The 22,268-nt window shown below is 46.9% G+C and overlaps 1 protein-coding gene across 1 annotated transcript; it reads right to left on the bottom strand.

Moving 5' to 3' along the window:
• Nucleotides 1-10,260: 10,260 nt before the first annotated feature.
• LOC309331843 (ankyrin repeat and SOCS box protein 6-like) lies at nucleotides 10,261-20,781 on the bottom strand (the record flags this gene model as incomplete). Its single annotated transcript, XM_081844348.1, is given in 9 exon segments — nucleotides 10,261-10,429; nucleotides 15,135-15,208; nucleotides 16,280-16,387; nucleotides 17,489-17,962; nucleotides 18,339-18,529; nucleotides 19,144-19,158; nucleotides 19,161-19,209; nucleotides 19,408-19,537; nucleotides 20,654-20,781. Coding segments are annotated over 9 exon segments (1,338 nt in total).
• Nucleotides 20,782-22,268: the final 1,487 nt, after the last annotated feature.

Genomic DNA, 22,268 nt, shown 5'->3' with positions numbered 1-22,268 from the left:
TATCCCCACTGGAGGTCATGAGTGTTAAAAAGACAAACATGAGAGAGGATTGGATGACTTATGGAGATATTGTAATTAAAGAGGGGGGGAAATGGAAATTGAAGCCATATGAACAAGTTAAAAAATATGTATATGATTGGTTGCACTACTTCCAAACAAATGAAATGTTTAAAAAGGATTGTAAAGAGAGGAAATATATTGAAGGAGAGTCTAGATTTCAGAAAGAGATAATAAATAATGATTATAAGGTTTTGTCAAAAATGTATAAAATGCTATTGGAATGGCAAACAAAAGACGAAGAAGTTAAATCGGTTATGATACATTGGGCCAAGGATTTTGGTTATAATATACAGCTGACAGATTGGGAGAAGCTATGGAAGGAAAATATGAAATTCACTGCATGTATGACGATAAAGGAAAATATCATGAAAATGGTATATAGATGGTATATCACTCCCGTTAAACTTGCAAAAATGTATAAGACATGTAATAAATGTTGGAAATGTAAGGAGAAGGAAGGGTCGTTTTACCATATGTGGTGGGAGTGTAAGAAAGTAAAAGGCTTCTGGGAAATGATATATAATGAGTTGAAAAAGATGTTTAAATATACGTTTGTGAAGAAACCAGAAGCCTTTTTGTTAGGAATTACAGGAAGCGAGATCAATAGAAGTGATTATAAACTTTTTCAATATGCAGTGACTGCGGCAAGAATTTTAATGGCTCAAAAATGGAAACAAGAAGATTTACCAACATTGGAAGAATGGAGACGGAAATTGATGGACTTTGTTGAATTAGATAAACTGACAGGAAAAATCAGATACCAAAAGGATCACAAGTTCATACAGGACTGGAGAAAGTTTACGATTTATCTGGAAAATATATGTGATGAACAGACAACGCTAGTCGGTTTTAAAGAGGCTTTGTGAGGAGAAAGGGTGTTGTAAGAGGGGAAAGAGCTGTAAAGATTTACTAACTAGCAATACAATTATAAAGGAAATGTGAATTTAATTTTAAAATATGAGGATTGTGGAGGGAGCTGGGGGAAGTCTAAAAGAATTTATGTATTATATTGGAAAGTATGTGTTATTTAATTTTGTAAAAGAAAAACTTTTCTAAAAAATTAATAAAAAAAAAAAAAAAGAGAGAGAGTTGCTGTGCTTGTGTACCGCATGTGGGTTTGTATCTGGCCTCCGTGAGAAGAGGATGCTGGACTAGAGGGGTCCAAGGAGGCCAAGCGCTGAGCCAAACGCAGCACGACATCAGTTGCAGGCTTCAGGAGCCAGTGTGGTGTGGTGCTTAAGAGCGGTAGTCTCGTAATCTGGTGAACTGGGTTCGCGTCTCCGCTCCTCCACATGCAGCTGCTGGGTGACTTTGGGCTAGTCACACTTCTCTGAAGTCTCTCAGCCTCACTCACCTCACAGAGTGTTTGTTGTGGGGGAGGAAGGGAAAGGAGAAATCTTATGACCTCATCATAAGAAAGAATTAAAATATTGGAAACTGGATATCTTAACTTTACAACCCAACACATCGGCCTGGGCTAACAAATGCATCTTCAGCCAACATATTAATTGATGGAGAGCGGTTAAACAAGAAACTTTGTCACTGCACTTGTATGTCTCACCCCCACTTGCTCTCTGCTTTGGCAGTACCAAAATAATTCACCCATCCAAACTGCTTGTGAACTGCCTGCCAACGTCCCTCTGCCCTGCAAGGAAGGTCTCTCTTCCCTGCTGCTCTTGATTTTATTAGACAGGCCTGGGTGACGATGGCAGCCTTGGCTTTGGGCCAGGCTGGGATTAGCTCGTCCAAACTGGGACGATGGATCCAGCTTGTGGGTGTCTTGCTGGCATCTGGTTGGCTACTGTGAGAACAGGATGCTGGACTAGCTGGGCCCCCTTCGGCCTGATCCAGAGGCCTCTTCTTGCGTTCTTGCATTCTTAGTTCACACTTTGTGAAACAAGAAGCAAACCGAAGCACAGCCCTCCTTCGAAATCCTCCTCTAATTTTTGCAATGCGTTTCTCCAGCCAAGGGATGTATACAAAGATGCATATGCCAAAGTGGGCAGATTAGGGAAAATAGCACATGGAAATGCATTAATTGCATACAATTTTCTTTACCATAATGTATTTTATACTAAGATGTGCATTTCTGTGAAGGCCTTTTACCTTAGTCCATGCATCTTTGCACACCATACTTTGCTGGAGAACAGTGCAAGCCTCACAATTGGGTGTATCACACTAATCCAGTCTTGAAGTCACCTATGCATGAACTACTGTGGTCAAATGCTCCAGATCCGGGAACAGCCATAGATTTTGCACCAGTTGAAGCTGGTAGAAGCTGCTTCTAGCCACTGAGGTTACCAGGATCCTGAAGAAGCCCCCAGACTGCATATCTGCTCCTTCAGGGTGAATGCAATCCCAAACCATAGCAGGAAATCAACAAATTTCTTTGGCTGGAAAGATTGGGGTGGGGGGTGAGAAACTGACACTCATGCACCCCCTGAGTTGAAACAATTTAATCACAACATTGGCTTGGCAAATGCTTCATTTGATGGATTGTTTTAAGTATGAAAAGTATAGTAGCATATGACTCATTTTTTAAAATAAAAAAATTGGACTGTATTATGGAATTTTGATTTTGCCAGTAATTTTACGGATAATTTCTAGTTTGATATGATGTGAAATGAAGCGGCTGTGAAATATGTATCTGGAAAATACATTGTCATTGGGACATTGTTTGTGGACAATAAATATAGGAACATTTTATTTTATAAAAAATTGATCTATTGCTGACATTTTACTGGTGTAGGGGACTGGTATAGTGGTTACAATTGTCGGAACAGGACCTGGGAGATGAGGGTTCGAATCCCCATGTAGCCGTTCAGTTCACTGGGTAACCTTGGGGACCAATCACCACCTCTCAGACTAGCCTGCCTTACAGGGTTGTTGTGTGGATAAAATGGGTAGGGGGAGAGCAGCGCACGCCACCATGGGCTCCTTGGAGGAAAAAAATGTGGGGTGTAATAAATTCAATTAATAACTATGGGTATGCAGTGAGGTGAGATTTGAACCCTTTCTACATTTTATCTGTGCCATGCAAAGTACTTTAAAACTCATTATAATGTCCCGCTGGAGCCCCCTGGAGTCTCCCCAATCTTGCTGAACTAAAACTGCAAAGGCCATTCCTTCCAGATGTTCTGGACTACAATGCCCAGCATTAGCAGCCAGCTGTGAACCTTGATTGGTTTTGTATCATAAGTCATAGAATCATAGAGTTGTAGAGTTGGAAGTGGACCCAGAGGTGATCTAGTACAACCTGCTGCAACGTAAGAGTCTGAACTAATCACAGTTAGCAATTTTCACTCTTTCCAGGTCTGTGACTCCCCTCCCTTTTCTAGATTGATAGAGCCATTAGAGGTTCAGATTGCATTCCCATTGGGATTGCACTTTTGATTTATATAGAATACTTGCTCCACTCGTCTACCCTGCCAAACCCACTTCTTTCATACCTCCATTTACACCTGACTAACTCCCTCCCTTTACACCCCACTAGCCCAACAACCCTTGCTTAGCTCTGTTAAAACTGCTCGCCTGCCTGCCCTTCCATTGTCTGGCTAGAGTGACTGCAGCGTGACAACAGCCTTACGTTTTTATGCATATTGGAAGATAATTTTACATTTCCAATCCCTTTCCCTAATGATCCCCGGGAACGTGCCCTTTGTCTCCGCCACTGCCCGGTGATTCAATGTTTCTCTCACTTCTCCTCCAGAAAGGATGGAAAACAAGGACGGTGGCCAGCCGTGCTAATCAACTGCGGCTTGGAGGAGTTACTTTGCCTGTCACAGGACAACAATGGTGCTCTATGGACTGTCATCTCATTGCTATTTATAATCCCCAATTGCATCGGCCTGGAACGTGTGTCTGAGCCCCATTCAGAGTCCCTGGGAGAGCTGTGGAGAGGCCTCTCCCCTCACCTCCTGGGCAGGATTGTGGTGGTGTGTATGAGCTTTTTTTTAAGGGGCTAGAGTTGGCATGTTGCTTAAACATGAGTGTGTGCACGTTCTGCAGCCCGTTTCCTGGCTGGCAGTCCTCTGAGGTGCCCGTTGGCTATGACAGCTGAATCTCTGGAACAGTGCATCGTGGGCAACTGGCAACCTCCAGGAGCAGCGCCTCAATGCCTCCCGCATGAACTGCGTCAAGAAGATTTTGGGCATCAAGTGGCAGGACAGAGTCTCAAAACAAAGATGTACTCTCCCAAGCCAACATTCCCAGCGAGTTCTCACTCCTATCTCAGCGATTCTACGCTGACTCGGTCATGTCCACCGAATGGAAGATGGCAGGATCCCCAAGGACGTGCTCTATGGGGAGCTGGCTTCAAGGACTATGCTCCTTGACAGGCCAACTCTGCACTACAAAGATGTCTGTGAATGTGACGGGAAGGCTGGCAACATCAACCCTGCCATGTAGGAATCCCTTGCAGACGGCCGCAGTGCCTAGACCCAGGCAGTCAGGTTGTGCATCCGCAGCAGTGACCAGAGGAGGAATGACCGCTGGGAGGAGTGCAGAGAGAAAAAACAACATGGTGCATCTGCAGCAGCAAGACCGGATGCCTTCATCTGCCCCAGCTGCAACAAAACATGTCTCTCTTGTATCGGTTTCTACAGCCACAGCAGGCACTGCAACCTCCCAACAGTTTGACTTCACCCCCAAAAGGCTCACTCCTCCATTGTCTCCCGAGACAGATGTCAACCACAACTTCCAGTGGAGGTTGGTCCATTAGGGCACAGCCCCGCCAACCTCAGCCTGTCCTAGCTAGCCCCCACCTGCTTGTTGGTCCTCTCTGCTTAACACAACCAGTCCGTGGGGTGGCCCTGCCTGCTAGTTTCCTCCTCTTCCTCAGTCTCAGTGTTTAGATTTGAGCAGAGAGGAGGAGGAAAAAGGACTATTCCTCAGATCATACATTGGGCACACCCAACACCCCGAGGATAAAGTGGGCAGTAGCACCCCCCAGGTGGGCGATGGGATTACCTAGGGAGGGGCAAGGGGGCAGCACGTTGGCACCGGAGGTGGGAAAGTATCCAGCTTTGAAGGGCTGGAATCGGGAGTTCATCAATTTCACTGAATTCCTTAAACTGAAAAGTTTCAATTGGATTTTGAATAGGAATGACTGCTTTGAATGTTGCTGTGTTATTATTATCTTCCGCAATAGGTTGTGCAAATTGGGCAAGGAGTTCATGAAGCCTTCAGCCATGTGTTACTACAGAAGGGACACAACTCAGTGCGAGTCCAGTTGAACACTTGCTTTGTGTGCAGAAGGATCCAGGGCTGATTCCCCCAACAGATCTGGTAGGGCTGGGAGGAGACGATCCCCTGCTCCACTGTCCTGGAGAGCCAGTCAGGGCGGACAATTCTGAGCTAGGTAGCCCAGCGTCGTGACTTGGTATCAGGCGCACTGTTTCCTCTAGTGTGATATCACCCAAGCATCTCATTATTTTGTCTGTGAAATGTTGGAGGATGCAGCACTTTCCCTGAACATTATGAGTCAGAAGTGAAGTATTGGAAAACAAATCACACTTTCGGTTCCAAAACACAGTGTAGGAAATTAAACACACACACACACACACACACACAAATCTTTGACACCACCAGTTGTTTCCGAGTGACGCCGAATACTTTTACTTCCTGATTGAGCCTCTCGGCGTGTCCCGTCTCAGGCCCCAGAGAAAACCCAAAGACAAAGCAAGGCAATGGCGCAGATGATGCTGAGTGAAACCTATGTTTGTGTGGATTCTTTTAAAGTGTGTAATTGGAAATCTTAATGGAGAGAAAAAATGCATGCCGATGGATCTGTGATAAAGCACCGGGTGTGAGGCAGAGAAGGTTGTCTTTCTTGCAGGACAGTCACTCTGCCGCCTCCCCATGGATCGGAGACGGAAAACACATTACAAAGCCAACAATGTAATGCAGCAGCAAAACAAGCAAATGCAATTCTAGCTGCATCAACAGAAGCCCAGTGTCCGCATCAAGAGAAGTCATAGTGCCTTGCTATTCTGCCTCGCTCAGACCACACCTGGAGGACTGTCCAGTTCTGGGCTCCACTAGAGGCGGGTTTAGGGCAGAGCAACCAGTTTTTCTGCACCAGGGTGATCCAGGGCATTGCAACTAGGGCGTGAATTGGCCAGAATGGAAGGTGAGAGGCAGGAGGGGGGTGAAGGCTGGCCATGCACAGGGTGCTGCGGAAATTTGAAATGGCAGACAGTGGGACGGAGTCATTCGGAAGGTGTGGAACTCCCTTTCCTTTGAGATTTCAGAACGGAGGTTGTGTGGCCATCTGTCAGGGATTCCTGAGCTGTGATTCCTGCACTGCAAAGAGGCTGGACTAGATGAACCTCGGCAGTCTCTTCCAACTCAAAAAATTATGATTCTCCCACCGAGCTACGGCCCCTCATTCACTGATGCGGCAGAATTTCCTGTGCTTTAATAAAACGAAGCTCCAGATCACAAGGGCCCCCTGACGTTGGTTGCCCTGAGACCTTGGCGCGCCTGTTGCCTGCCTGCCTGGTGCCAAACGTGGCCATGTGAACTTTCCCAGGAGAAAAGCTGCCAGGGTGGCATGGGAACAGTGCACCTCAGCAGGGCTGGAGGCCGTGGTCCAAGAGAGCTGAACCAGCATTTCCTGGATCGGTGACCGTACTCCTGCGTAACCCCAGCCAGGAATGTGGATCTGGGCTGATGCAGCTGACAGTGGACCAGGGCAGCCTCCTGTCCCCCAACCTTTCGGAGGAAATGACGCCGTTCCGCATTTGGGAAACACGTTTGCGGCCAAAGAGGGCATTTCCCTTTCCTTTCTCCCCATTGTCTCTCTGCAATCAGGGTCATTCATGAAACATGCTGCATAGCGAGGGGAGAAGTTTGGCACAGGTCGTGGCATTCGCTTGAAAAAAGAATTGTAGAGTTGGAAGGGAACTCCAAGGCTCATCTAGTCCAGCCCCCCTGCTATGCAGGAGTCTCAGCTACAGCAACCCTGATGGATGACCACCCAACCTCTGCTTAAAAACCTCCAAGGAAGGAGAGGTTAAGGTGGAGGGAGGGGCATGTCGAGAGTGACATAGATCCCAGCGGCTGGTGAGCAGCCACCTGTCACTGAAAGACCATTAGAACCCAAAATCTCCCCAAACGGACAGACGGGGTCATTCTGCAGTCACGAAGGAGCTTGTTTACAACAAGAACATCCTTCTCCCCCCCCACCCACCCCCTTCCAAGAGAGAGAACATAGAGTTACATTCCCCTTGCCTTCAACATTTCTGGAACTCTTGCATCTTTTGTTGTTAGAGGTGCAGACAAATGGCTGTTGGCTGGATTTCCTGCTGTCCCAGATTCGCCTGTTGAATCAGAGTTGGCTGCGCCCCCGGGTTTCTAGAAAGTTGGGCGTGATGGGCTCCGCAGACCTCGCCCGCAGCAGAAAATAAACATCTCCCCCTCTATCTTGCACAACAAACACATACATGACAAGACCACAAAGTACACCCAGCGATGCCTTAGTGAGGGGCTGGTGCTGACCACCTTTTCAGGCCTGGGAGTTGATACACATCAGCAGAGTTAGGATGCCACAAAGGTGGATAAATGCAAAAGGAAGGGATGGCGGGTCTCACAAGCTCTTACCAGATGGAGGACATCTTAGCAGGTGCTCCTCGTCATGCTGGGCTGAGGAATATGTCCTTGTGGAACATGCTCTTCCAAACGGCTGCCTGCACACCATACAGTGGTACCTCGGGTTAAGAACTTAATTTGGAGGTCCGTTCTTAACCTGAAACTGTTCTTAACCTGAGGTACAGTGGTGCCTCGCAAGACGAAATTAATCCGTTCCGTGAGGCTCTTCGTATAGCAGTTTTTTCGTCTTGCGAAGCAAGCCCATTGACAGCTTAGCGGATTAGCGCTATTAGCGGTTTAGCGGCTTTTAGCGGATCAGCTGATAAGCGGCTTAGGGCTTAGGAAAAGGGGGGGAAAGGGGGAAAAAACCCCGCAGGAACTCGCAAGACATTTTCATCTTGCGAAGCAAGCCCATAGGGAAATTTGTTTTGCGAAGCGCCTCCAAAACGGAAAACCCTTTCGTCTAGCGGGTTTTCCGTCTTGCGAGGCGTTCGTCTTGCGGGGCACCACTGTACCACTTTAGCTAATGGGGCCTCCCGCTGCCGCTGCACAATTTCTGTTCTCATCCTGAAGCAAAGTTCTTAACCCGAGGTACTATTTCTGGGTTAGTGGAGTCTGTAACCTGAAGCGTATGTAACCACTGTATATTTGAAGCATAGTTAAAGCACATGGTTTCTTCCAAAGAACCCTGGGAACTGTAGTTTGTTAAGGCGCAGGGAACTGTACTGTTTGGAGGAAGCAACAACCTGCAGGATTGGGGGAAACACTGTGCTTTAGTTGTATGCATGATGCGCTGCAGCTGTTTGTGTGTGTGTGTGTGTGTATTCAAATAGCCGCGATCCCACTCCTGACACCTGAGGACAGGCCTTTATCCTCTGAGGGAATGTTCCCTCCAACTGTTAGGAGAAGCTACCCTCTTAGACATTTATGTATTTTATTTCCTTCCGTAAAATTTATATACTACTAGATTGTAAACAACTTCTCTTCATTCTCGTCTCTACCTACGGAAGGAACCGGTGTGTGTTCTGCCTGAGGATAGAGGCAGAACTTAAAACAGCTGGTGACTGTATTTGCTGGGGGCGGGGGCTCAGTCATAATCTCCGTCTTGGGGGGTCATGGTGCAATGTGAAACCGACAGGCACCTGAAGGTGCCTCATTTGAATGCCTGCCAGCTCTTCCCACACTTGCCTCTTGAAACTTACCAGATGTAGACAAGGATGGCTCAACCAACACCAACAGCCTTTCTCTTGCATTCTAAACATCTCGCCTGGCGAAGGGTTCTGGGGAGCTCAGAAGCTTCCACAATCCCTTGCTTGGCCTAAGAAAGGAATGGGGCGAATATGGAAGTTCCACCTCTCTCCCTTTACATAAGAACGTAAGCAGAGCCTGCTGGATCAGGCCAATGGCTCCTTCAGTCCAACGTCCCATTCCTTCAGTGGCCAAACAGATGCCCCAGTTGGGGAATCCAGCAACTGCTCTTCAAAAGTATTACTGAGTGCACCGTCGTTGACTGGTAGCCATCAATAGCCCTCTCCTCCAAGAATTTGTCCAATCGTCTTTTAAAGTCATTTAGGTTAGTGGCTTTCACTGCCTCAAGTGGGAGGGAGTTCCACAGTTTAACTGCGCTGCATGAATAAAACCTTTTATCTGTCCTGAATCTTCCAACATCCTGCTGGATGCCCACAAACCTTTAGTCTTTCCTTTTTTTATTGTCAGTACTTATACCCCGCTTTTTCTTTTTCAAATCCAAAGAGTTGCAGCTATTTACTAGATACTTAAGTTTGTTTGTTTTTAATCCTTTCCCCATCTGTATCGGCCCTACTACCCATCTTGATCCTCCAAGGCATGTGGCCCTCAAAAGGTTGCACCAAAGGGAATGTGGCTCTCTGGCTGAAAAAGATTCTCTGGCTTTGTCCTAGAGGAATCGCCCCACTCCATTTCCCCCAGTCAAACCAGTTAAATGTCCAGCCTTTGTAACTCTTGATTACTTTAAGGAGCCTTAGGGGATTATTGAATTGCCTCCAGAATAGTGTGGCTGGAGCAATCTAGCCAGATGGACGGGGTATAAATAATAAAATTATTATTATTAGAATTGTAGAGTTGGAAGGGACCCATTGGGGTTCGTCTAGTCTTAACCCCCAGCATGGCGGGAGTCAACTGATTGAAGCGATGTGGGCTAGTGATTTCCAATGTATTTCTGGTGGATCCAAAACAGATTCAGAGGCTCACTGATGAGTCCGGGGAAGCTGAGGCAAGGCAGATGGGTTGCTTAGCAGAAATCCACTTGCTCCCTTGTCCGTAGAGGTGGGTGTTGCTTGCCCTGAACTGGGGGAGCAGGAGGGGCTGCTAGGTGTCCTGGGATGATGGGCACAGACTTCTCCCCTCTCCCTTGTTTGACCATTTCCAAAAGAGCAGCCTCTTTGCAAAGCGGAGAGCCTTTGCACAAAGTGGATTCAAAGCAGCAGGTGTTTTCTCTGTCCACTTCCTTTCTGGCCAGGCGGCCTCAGGCTGTGTAATATATTTGCTTTGGCCTCTGGCCATTCCACACAAGTTCTCGGCCGACTCAGGCCTCCCGCTAAATGAGATCTGACACCGTAGACATGGAGCGACTTAGGCCCCTGTCAACAGGCGGCAGGAGCTCTGCCTTCTCCATGCAGCCGAAGCAAAGCGGGGATTGATGGCCGTTTCCCCCAGGATCCCCACTTGGGCAGAGGTGGGCTTGATGTCCTCAGCAGCTGCAAAAGGACGGCCCATGTTGGCTTCCTTAGTTTGCACTGCCCTGCAGGCAGAAATGTTGCCCTGGAGGCGGAATGAATAGGGATGCTGTAGAGGCATTGCAACCAGGGGGACCAGAAAGCCTTACGATGTTCCATCTGATATAGAGAATTTCATAATTTTAATCATTTAATTGGGGGTATGAGGCCTGGTGAATGTGCACAATAACCAGTTGTTCTGCATATTAGCCACTTTTAAGAACATCAGAAGAGCCTGCTGGATCAGGCCAGTGACACCTCATCCAGCATCCTGTTCTCACAGTGGCCAACTAGATGCCTATGGGGAACCAGGATCTGAGCATAAGAGCACCCTGCCCTTCTGTGGCTTCCTCAGTAAACACACAAAACGTAACCGGCTGTGTTCTTAGATGAATAAGGTATACTATTCATTGTAACAAATTGTAAATTTCAACAGAAGTAACTAATAAAGTTCAACAAACGAACAAAGCGGAAGACCCAGTGGATCAGATCATTCTGTAGTCAGTTCATTCATAAGGTCCATCCATGTAATGGTGTCTTGTTCCACCTGTCTGTTCATAACGTCCAAACCATCCACTTGAAAGGTTGTTACAGTTCCACAAAATCCTTTCACAGAGTCTAAGACAAGGATTTCCGGAATAAAGCGGAATATTGGCCTTGTTTCCCCGTCCTGGGCTTCATCAGTAGTTAAAGCTCATATGTGATATTGCAGGACAGTGGATCTTATGGCAAAGTAGTAGCTGCCAATGAATAGTATACCTTATTCATCTAAGAACACAGCTGGCTACGTCTCGTGTGTTTATTGAGTATGCTTAACGTGACCATAGGTTTGTTTGTTGTTTTTGCTCCTGTGGCTTCCAGCAAGTGGTATTCAAAGGCATCTTCGCCTCTGGAAGCAGAGCATTCCCTTCCCGGCTGGTAGCCATTGAAAGCCTTATTATCTGGATTGTCCAATCTTTCAAAGCCACCCAGGTTGGTGAACGTCAGTATGTCCTGTGGGAATGAGTTTCGTAGTTCTAACTCCATGCTGTGTGAAGACTTAAATTTATACACACACCTCTCTCCAGGAAACTGAGAGGCATGTTTGAAGAAGAGAAGAAGAGTTTGGATTTGATATCCCGCTTTATCACTCCCCTTAAGGAGTCTCAAAGCGGCTAACATTCTCCTTTCCCTTCCTCCCCCACAACAAACACTCTGTGAGGTGAGTGGGGCTGAGAGACTTCAGAGAAGTGTGACTGGCGCAAGGTCACCCAGCAGCTGCATGTGGAGGAGCGGAGACGCGAACCCAGTTCGCCAGATTACGAGACCACCGCTCTTAACCACTACACCACACTGGCTCTCTGTTTGCAGCCCAAAGGCACATTCCATTCAGGGAAAAGCCCCCAAGGCAAGTGTGAAGCAGGACTGGTGTGGGCCAGGGAAGGTGCTGGAGGGAGAGGTCAACCAGGGTCCAGCTGCATCAGACCAAAAGACCCAGGATTATGCTTCCGACAGAGGACAGCTCAGAAGCAGAAGGTGCTGGGGATGGTGGCTTATTTTCAAGTCGGGCATGCAGAGTTACACTGCTTCTGGAAATGTGGCTTCGCTTTAGCTACCCAATTAAACGGCCATCATTATTAGTCCAACCCCATTGTTCCCCCCACAAAATTTATGTACCACTTGATTGTTGTTGTTATTTTTATAAAAGAAACAAAGCCTTGAAGTGGTTCACAAGGAAAATAAAACAATAAAAATTTTCAGTTTAGAACAACCCTTGAAGATAAAATCGGCAATAAACTAGAAACAGATCAAAACACGCGCCAACATTCTGCATGTCTGGGTAGGCTTGCAAAAAAAAATTATTTTTAGCAGGTGCCTAAAAAAAGCACACTGAAGGCTCCTGCCTGTTGTCAAGAGGCAGGGAGTTCCAAAGTGCAGGTGCTGCCACACATAAGAGATCCAAATTCTTACAAATGAGGAACGGATGTTATGTGGCGCCTGCAACAGGGCCAGTTCTGCAGGTCGAGTGGGCGTATATGGAGCAAGGCGATCTTGCAGGTAAACTAACCCCAAGGATTTTACCTATTCATGGTGAATTTGGCCTGGTAGCAAATTGGCAAGCAGTGCAGATCTCCGAGCACAGGTGTTCTATTTACTCCTGTCAGCAATCGTGCTGCAGCATTCTGCCCTAGCTGCAGCTTCTGGATCAAGTGTAAGGGAATGTAGAGCTCATTGCCCTAATCTAGACTTACACTATCTCTGGAAATGCATCGTCCACTTAGCTATCCTATTAAATCGTTAGACCAACCCCAAAGATGGAGATCAGCTCTCTGCCTCTTCCTGACCTCTCAGCCGTCCAGTGGAGTATCCCAGGGAGACACAGCTGGCTTTTTTTTAAAGCTCTCAGACACATCTGGAGGCGTTCAGGCCCAAAACGCCGCATGGGTGCTGGAAACGGGAACACACAGGCACGAGACAAATCGGCCCCACTTGCAAGGAGGGACTGGCTGTCTGGTGCACTTGGGTGAGGCAGCCAGATGGTTGTGTTCAGGGCCTGTGCTTCAGGGTGGGGCTACAGAGTTGTTGTCCCCCCCCCAAAAAAACTGCTGAGCTGCAGACAAGAACCATCCATCTACAACCAATTCTGGCCCCTTTCCCACCTCCTCTCATCTCCCCACCACATCCCAGAACTTCTCCAAATCCTGGAGAGAGACTCCGATTTCTCCCACAGAGCTTTGAGCCGCCGTTCCCCTCTCTCCTGCTACCTGGCCAGTCATAAAAGTACATAGCTATTTTCATTTGCGAAGTCAAAGCTAACTTTGAATGATCTGTTAGGGCTTGTTCCGAGATTGCCGAGAGATGAATGAGGTATCAAAATCGCTGCAAATTTGCAGGGGCGGCAGGCTGGAAATTCTTTGCCTGTCTACCCCAACGAAAGAATGAATCCAGACCAACTTGGCAAAAAGGAAGGAAAAGGTGTGGGGACACACACACACACACACACACACACACACACACACACACACACTGAAGTTAGTAAACACAGCCTGCGGCTAGCTATTTATTGAAACCTAGTTAACTCTCTAGCCAGAGGAACACTGGCTTGGTTTATTGAAAGGAGTCCTCCATGGGGTCAGCAGCTGTGGTTGCAGAATGTTTACGAATATCTAAACTGCTCTGGAGTTTAAAGAGGGTCAGCACATGAGGTTCTGGGGACGAGGTTCCATCTGATAGAATAAAAGGAAAGGAAGGACGGAACTAAACCTTGTGTGTGAGAGGAACCGGTACTGTCATGGTATATGAATGGTACTGGGCCAAGTTCAAGGTAATTACTATCAATATATAAAACCCTTAACTTGGGAACCAGTTTGCCTGCAAGATGGCCTACCCCATATATGTCCACTAGACTGGCATTGTTACAAGTGCCACGTAATAACCCATTCTACATTTGTAAGAACACAATAGTTACACTTTGGAACTACCTGCCTAGTGATAATCAGTCAGGCCCCTTCCCCTGTACACTTTGCAGCACTTGCTGAAAGTGTTTTTGTTTAGGCAGAGCTACCCTGCTGTTCGGAAAGTTGATGTGAGCTTTAATTCTGCTTTTAGACTCTTTGTTATTTTAACTTTTCGAAGGCCTTAAATTATGACGGTTAATTGCTCTCGTTGATAATTTTATTGTTCTCTTTTGTAAACCGCTATGAGGTGTGTCAGGGTTTGGTTTATTTATTTATTTTACAACCAAGAGGTGTATAAATTTTAGGAAATAAATAAATGACGGAGAGGGACCACCGAGACAGAAGGTGCTATTATGGGACAGCCACCCCCCCCCCGCTTCCCCTTCTTATATTGATGCTGCTGTCACGCCAGCCCCCCTGCCCAGCAGTGAGGGCGCATTAGCAATCCCACAAGGAATTGTGCTTGATCTGGACTTCATGAAGAATGGAAAACTGCCCTTGGAAATTTAAGGCAGCCCCGCCACCTGAGACCCCCAAACCAGCAAAATCTCCTTTGCCGAAGCTCACATTTTGTGGCAGGTGGCGAGACTGTGGCTTGCTTTTTGCATCCCGTTCCTGGCCACTTCCCAAGCCTCGGATCTTGTGCAGGCCAGCCAAACGCCTTGCGGTCCACGGATCACGTTGCATCGGGCTCTTTCTTCAGCCCTGGGTTTGTGGTCTCACATGATGGCTTGTGGTTCCCCAACCATCTGGCCACAGATCATTGTTTCATTCGATGATTTTTGGCAGTCGCCTTGGGCATGATTATTCGGAGGGAGGGAGACAAAGGGGAATTAAGAAGATGATGGGGTGGGGTGGGGTGGGGTGGGGTGTAGTGGGGAGAGAATTGCATATGGGTGGAAGGAACCACCCTTTCCTTGACAATTAGAGGGGCCCAAGTGGCTCGTGGCTGATGAACTGACTAACCCATTTCTCAGTTTCCACTCTTTGCTAAGGGCGTTGACTTCCACACCTTTTAGAAAGCTAACCCAGAGGTTTGTAAAATTATGAATAGTGCATTGTAGGGTTTGGGTTTTTTTTGTTTTTTTGCGGGGGGGGGGTCAGTCTGGACAATTCCCCGAGACTCTTCCAGTTCTTGGGAGTCCTGTGCCCAGTGAGGGGTTAGAACAGTGTCCTCATCAGCATCTCTAAAGTATGAGCTAGATCATAAGAGCTACCGCTAAGCGATGGGCCCTCCAGGTCTCTCCTCCACTAGGTAGGAGAACAAGAGCCAATTTGGTGTGTGTGACCTGACCTGGAAGCTCGAGGCACAGAGACCTGCTTGCTCTGTGCTAGATCCAGGATGAGATGTGGGTCTGGGTTGAAGAGCTGGAGAGAGTGGAAATGAGGATATTTTCATCTCCACGGCCTCAGGGTTTGCTCTGCGGCTGCATACCCTCCAACATGCTGCAGAGAAAAATTGGGACACGTGTATTTCAAGGCCAGGGACGCGGGTGGTGCTGTGGGTTAAACCACAGAGCCTAGGACTTGCTGATCAGAAGGTCAGTGGTTCGAATCCCCGCAACGGGGTGAGCTCCCATTGCTCGGTCCCTGCTCCTGCCAACCTAGCAGTTCGAAAGCACGTCTAAGTGCAAGTAGATAAATAGGTACCGCTCCGGTGGGAAGGTAAACGGCTTTTTCGAGCGCTGCTCTGGTTCGCCAGAAGCGGCTTAGTCATGCTGGCCACATGACCCGGAAGCTGTACCCCCTTGGCCAGTAAAGCGAGATGAGCGCCGCAACCCCAGAGTTGGTCACGACTGGACCTAATGGTCAGGGTTCCCTTTACCTTTTTATTTCAAGGCCACATGTGACTTGCACGAGAACACAGCCCCCAAAACAGGCATCTTTTGCGCTCTTGCAGGAGCCAAAACAAGACATCCCAGGATCCATTCGGAAGCCAGGATGATTTCTGTAATTCCGGGATGTCCAGGTATTTTGCTGCTTCTTGGGCTTCTGTTGCAATTTGCAGCAATTTGTAGGGCTTTTGAAATAATTAAAAATCCTCATGAAAATTGGCCAGTATTTTATTGCAAGTTTCTCCAAATAAATACATTTTTGGTATGCAATTTCCCCAAATACAATACATTTCTGTATGTTGTTTTCACTCATACCTGCATTGCAAAATTTGGAGAAGAGCACATTTTGAAAGATGCCTCTGTTTTGGTCCTGTTAATGCTTCGGACAGTGTGAATAGGATAGATTCAGCTTTAAACGTGTGCTGAATCAACTTTCTCTTCCATCCCTGTCCTGGGCACTGGAAAATAAACACTCCTGGGCGGGCCTTACTCTTCAACCTCACCATGCCAAAAGGTTCTGTTCTGGGACAGAAAAAAAAAACAAACCACCATGCATTGTTAGCACGCCTGTCTTCACCCTTAGGATGCCGTTGTTGACAGTTACCTGGCTGTGGTCAGATTCATCCTCTGATGTTCGCGTCGGACTAGGATTGTGCTTGATGGGTGTTGGGCAGTGGAAGCCAGAAGCAACAAGAATCACCTGCCTCCCTGGCTGAGAAAGTGGATGGAATATTTTTCTGAAAACACATCCCATTGGATCATAGAACTCTGATTACTTTAAGGAGCCTTACAGGATAATTGAATTGCGCCAGAGTAGAGTGACTGAAGCAACCCAGTCAGATGGGTGGGGTATAAATAGTAAAATTTTTATTACTAGAGTTGTAGAGTTGGAAGGGACACCAAGGGTCATCTAGTCCAACCCTCAGCAATGCAGGGATTAGCAGATGTGACCATCAAGCACCCTTTATTCCCTTGGATGTTGCCAGACTACATTTTATTTTATTTTATTTTATTTTATTTATGCAAATTGATTTTCTCTGGAGTTAAAGATCTAACTGGGACAAACCATGTTATGCTGAGCTCCTATTTTGTACAATTTGTATACGGTGTCTGTTTGATAATGTGTGGTTTGCTATGCCTAATAAAGGATATATTTATTATATTGCATTTATATTCCAACTTTTTCTACAAAGAGCTCAAGGTGGCATATATGGTTCTCCTTCTCAAACCCCTACAACAACCCTGTGAGGCTGACAGACAGTGACTGGCCCCCAAAGGCCACCCAGTGAGCTTCGTGGCCAAGTGGAGATTTGAACCCTGGTCTCTCCCAGGTCCTAGTCTGACACTCTAACCATTACACCACAATCAACCCTTTCAGTATGACTGATCCTTGGCCATGATGTCTCATGGGCCTGACATCTGTTGTCCAGCAACTTAAGCCCGTAAGACACGCCTGCTGGATCGCCCAAACGCCTGTGGGGAAATCTGCGAGCCAGATTCGAACACAAGAGTTGAATCCCCTCCTGCAGCTTCCAGCAGCTGGTATTCTGAAGCTTTGCTGCCTCCAGCTGTGGCGGCAAGAGCATAGCCATCATGGCTCATAGCCATCAATAGCCTTACCTTCCATTAATTTGTCTAATCCTCTTTCAAAGCCCACCCCCGTTGCTGCCTCTTGTGGAAGCGAGTTCCACAGTTTATGTGAAGAATTCCTTTTATCTTTTCTGAATCTCCCAACATCTGGATAGTGTAGTGATTAGAGTGTTGGCCTAGCACCTGGGAGAGACCAGAATTCAAGTCCAAGTCAGACAGCTACCTCTACAGAGCTGCTCAGGTCTATGAGGAGATACTTTTTCAACAAGCTGGGAAGCGGGAGGGCCTTGACTTTTTCATTGATCGGCCAGGGTCTGAGATGCTGCCACAGGAAAACCCGGCACATGTGCTTCAAAGTAGGAGAGGAGTGTTCCAGCTTCTTCAGGCTGGTGAAGAGGTCCAAGATACTCTTCCTATGGAACTGGCAGTTGCTGAGGTTGATATCGAAGTTGCTGGGGAGCTTGATGATCTGGAAGCTTGAGGCCAAGAGCTCCAGCACCGCCTTAGCCTTCTGAAAGAGGTCAGCAGAGAAGGTCTCGTCCTCTAACCACCACAGGTAGGAACACAGCCCCTCAAAGATACTGCTGAAGCGCAACCAGCAGGCAGGCCCATGGAGGGTGCAGTTGTAGCATGCCCCAAACTCCAGAAGGAAGCGCAGGAGGGGAAAGCGGAGCTGGAAGTTTTTCAGGCGCACGTGGTTGTGTTGAATGGTCACTTTAAAATGTGAAGGTTCATTATTATTTCACAAGTTGTGTATGTTTTTAAGGGCCAGGGCCAGGGCAAATAATGAGACCCAGTCTTACAGCTGTGAAACATAGCCAGTGCTGCTGAGTTGTGTTAATCAAGCTGTGTCAGCAATTGGGTGTAGTATATAAGGAGCAGCACCTAGCTCTCCCATTACCCTGGGGGATGGGTTGGTGGTTGGGTCTGGTTTGTTGTTGATGTATTTAGTGTATAAGGAGTTTTTGTTTTTGTTATTAAAACCTTGTTTAAGTTATTTTTGAGTCCTTTTTTAATTCATGGTCTCCCCAGCAAGCTCTCTGCAGGGCTACTAAACTGCAAATAGCCAACAGGTTGAGGGACTCGTAGGTTGGGCACTCACTAGGGTTGGCCCCGTGGGTCATCGGCAGCTGAGTGACCTGGAAGCAGAAACGGTTGACAGTCTGAGCCTCCTCTTCGTCACCTCCCACTATCTTCCAAAGAAGGGAGATGATGGAGGAGAAGATGGTGTCGCCATCTTTTGTTGTGGCCTTCACATTGGCTCCTGAAGGGCAGGGACAATAAAGAAACAGCAGTTTACTGGTTTGTTTTTTAAAAATGACCCTTGGCAACATTACCACTGTCATCATTTTCCTATTTTTTCTAATCAATTTTTACTAAAAGTATTTGACATAAAACACAATCAAAGCCAAACTGAGGAAGAAAAAACGAGAAAGAGAAAATAAATATATGGCCCTCTATCACAATTATATCTTAACCCTTATTTAAAGTAATACCAAAGAGGTTTAATAATGTGTTTAGAATAGTGGTGTAAGTATTTGAAGTTGAGACTATATTGTGGCAATGCATGATTATTCGTATTTCTTTCAGTTAACCTAAAATAAAGAAGAATGTTCTTTGTTGCCTAGGTAATCTATTATCTATATAGTCCATATGTATATCTCATAAAAATACATTAGGATTGATCAGTGCTTGCACTTTTATCATTCCAGTTCACCCAGGCAGGTCGTCTTACGGAGAATGCCATGTGGTGGCAAAAGGGTGCTAGCCTCCCGGGTTCATATTCCTGCTCTGAGACAACTGGTTGTTTTACATTGGATTTGCCCTGTAGAAGGAAGCAGCAGGGCTCAGTGGGGCCGGTGGGTGGAGGAAGCTCACCTTCTTCCAACAAAGGCGAATGCTTTCCGTATTGTGGATCTGAACCCCATCACTGCTGACTAGAGCCTAACCAGAAAGGAAGCAGTTGAAAGGGGGGGGGGTCAAGAAAAAATGTATATAAAAATACAGTCTCCATAAATAGTTATTCTAATCATTTCTGTAATTTTAAAATAAATGCAAGATGGGAAGCATTAATTGGGTCCCCCTTCAACCTTCAAAGGTGATGTCTGCCCCACCATGCAGGAGGGCTTCTGTGGCTCGGACCATCCCATACGCCGCCATCTTCAGCAATGAATAGTTCACACCCTCCTGGTAGTACCCGAAGCTGGTGTTCCTCTCCAGCAGCTGATGAAGGACTGCAATCCGCCTGTCATTTTCTACCACAGTGCTGGCGCTTCACAAGAAAACAAGGCAAATAAAGCACCACCATGACCATAGGAGGAGGGCAAAGTTCCGTGGTGGTGGTGGTTTGGTAACGCTAAAGAGCCAATCAGTAGGCAGCTCAGAGGGAAGAGCGGTGTGCCAATGAGAAGACATGTCCTTCTGGGCCACATTCTGCAGCCTTGTGCCAGTGGTGAGCAAGGCCAGAGTGAGCAGGAGAAACTAATGTGATTTATTTATTTTTTACATTAATAATACCTTTATTGTCAATGTACAACCTGTGTACAATGAAATTAACCAAGCCTCCCTCTCCCCCCACCACATAAACACTTAATCTCATAGCCCTCTGTGTGCATGTCGCACAACACACCAACCCTGAAAGTCAGTTGCACTATATCATTTTCCGTTCAGCAGCCTAACAGCCCACGGATAGAAACTGTTTTTTAGGCTGTTGTTTACGACTGATTGTAATATCTCTTGCCTGAGGGTAGAAGATTAAAGAGGTGCTGGCCGGGGTGTGAATCGTCCCTGAGAATTTTTCTTGCTCTCCTGAGGCAACGATCCCTTGTGATGTCATCTAGTGGGCTCAAGACTTTCTGTCCGTGGCTGTCAAGCCAACGTACTACATTGTGATACAATATGAGAGGACACTTCCTTTTGTGGACCAGTAGAAGGAGGTCATCAATTGTTGTTTAACGTTGTTCTTTCGCAAGACCCTGAGGAAGTGGAGTCTCTGTTGGGCCTTCCTAACCACCTGAGTTGTTTTTTCCAAGTGAGGTCTTCACTAAGATAAACTCCCAGGAATTAGACCACCAGGTCCATCTAGCTCAATACTGTATGCTCTGACTGACAGCAGCAATGGCTCTGCAGGCAGGGGATATTATAAGCGCCAACTTGGAGATGCCATTAGGGGCCTTCTTCATGTACATAAGGTGTTTACCCTTAACCATGGCTCTTTCCCTGAAAGTTAGGATTGCATTTGTGCATTTCATGGTATTTATACACTGCTTGATTGTAGAAAACCCTCAAAGATCCTAGTTCTCATAGTTCTGAAGAATGGGATGAATTGAATAAGAACCCTGCTCAGTATTGCCTACCTACATTGATGGAGAAGCAGCTTCCCAGTTACCTGTCCATCATTTCCAGCACCAGAGGATCCAAACATTCCAAAATCTCATCGACCAACCCCTGGTACTCATAGATGCAGCTGAAGCCACGGAGAAAAGGCATTCTGCTCGACTCCCTGCGTTGATTCATTCAGGAAATGGTCTAAAGCTTCTTCCTCAGCCTACCAAAAAAAAAAAAAGAAAGCTAAAACATATTTTAAAATAGTAGTTTAATTAAAACTGTAATGGAACTTAAACAATTTGAGAATGAAGCTATTTCCCCACAAAGTCACTGGGTTACTTTGGTGATTGCTCACTTCACTGCCTCTCAGCATAACCTAACTCACAGGGTTGTTGTGTGGGGATTAATTGAGGCGGTGGGGAGAACTACGCCCATCACCTTGAGTTCCTCAAGAGAAAAAAGATGGGATGTAAATACAGTAACGTAAATAAACAAAGCAGCGAACATTCCCCTGCCAAAAGGAGGGAAGAAAGAAATTGCCACTGCAGAAAACATTCTGCCGAACACAGCAAGTACTTTTGGCTCAGCCCTCATCCAGACATGCTGTCAACATGTGTCTCTGCAGATATACAAGGGGCGGGCGATTGTGTGCGCACGAGAGTCCCCTGTGCGTATCAAACAGGCCCAGATTCTGAGGACGCCAGACAGGATATCCAGAGTGTCAGGAAGATAAACGCCAGAGCCACAAGGTGTTTTCCTCTTGCTGTCTCCTTGTGGGCAGCGCCTGGGCTCTGAGCAACTACGCATGTGTATACATGGGGAAGGGGCTTGAGGGGGTTGTAGAAAAAGAGAGTTTGGAGGGGATGTGCAGACTTAGAAGATGTGTGGTATGGATTTATGGGGTGTGTCTGGCAGCTGCCGGGAAGTGCCTGGCTCCAGAGCAGCCGTCTTAAGCACCTTTGGCACAGCTCTGGGAATGCGCATGGCCACAGACACCACCACACGGCACAAGCCCAAGGAGAGGGGGCATGGAGAAGGACTGGGGGGTTTGCAGGTGGAAAAGGGCAGCCAGAATGGTCAAGGGCATCTGCCCTATGAGGAAAGCTTGCAGCATTTAGGAGTCAAAGATGACATAATAATAGAAGTTTTTCTCATTCAGCCATCCAATGAAGCTGAATGAGGCAGCAATGCTTTGAATATCAGTTGCCGGAAGCCACAGGAGGGATGCTCTTGTGTTTGAATCCTGCTTTCAGGTTTGCCATAGGCATCTGGTTGGCCACTGTGAGAACAGGATGCTGGACTAGGTGGGCCATGGGCCTGATCCAGCAGACTCCTCTTATGATTGCCAAACTGTTCTCTTCAGATTGTCCCCATTTTTTGCTATTGAGGAATGTGTATAATAAAAAAAAGCCACAAGTTAGAGTTACTGTGTTCTTTGGGGTTTAGCACCTTCCCTTGTAGACTAGCGTTCCTTAACCTGGTCCCCTTCAGACACTTTGCACATCATTTCCATCAGCCCCTGCCGGTTCCAACTTGAAATGTAGAATTGTGTCGTCAACATGTCCACCAGCTGACATTCTGAGTTCCCTCATCTAGGGAGTGTAAACTCTTGCACACTCTGCTTTTCCTCAGCTACCCTGGAAAAAAAATGGCTGTTGAGTTTGAGCTGGGATTTG

This window comes from Podarcis erhardii, assembly GCF_964252035.2.
Source record: "Podarcis erhardii genome assembly, chromosome: 16".
NCBI classification, from domain to species: domain Eukaryota; kingdom Metazoa; phylum Chordata; class Lepidosauria; order Squamata; family Lacertidae; genus Podarcis; species Podarcis erhardii.
The sequence above is the reverse complement of the archived record's forward strand: the minus strand, read 5'-3'. Positions and strand labels throughout refer to the sequence as shown.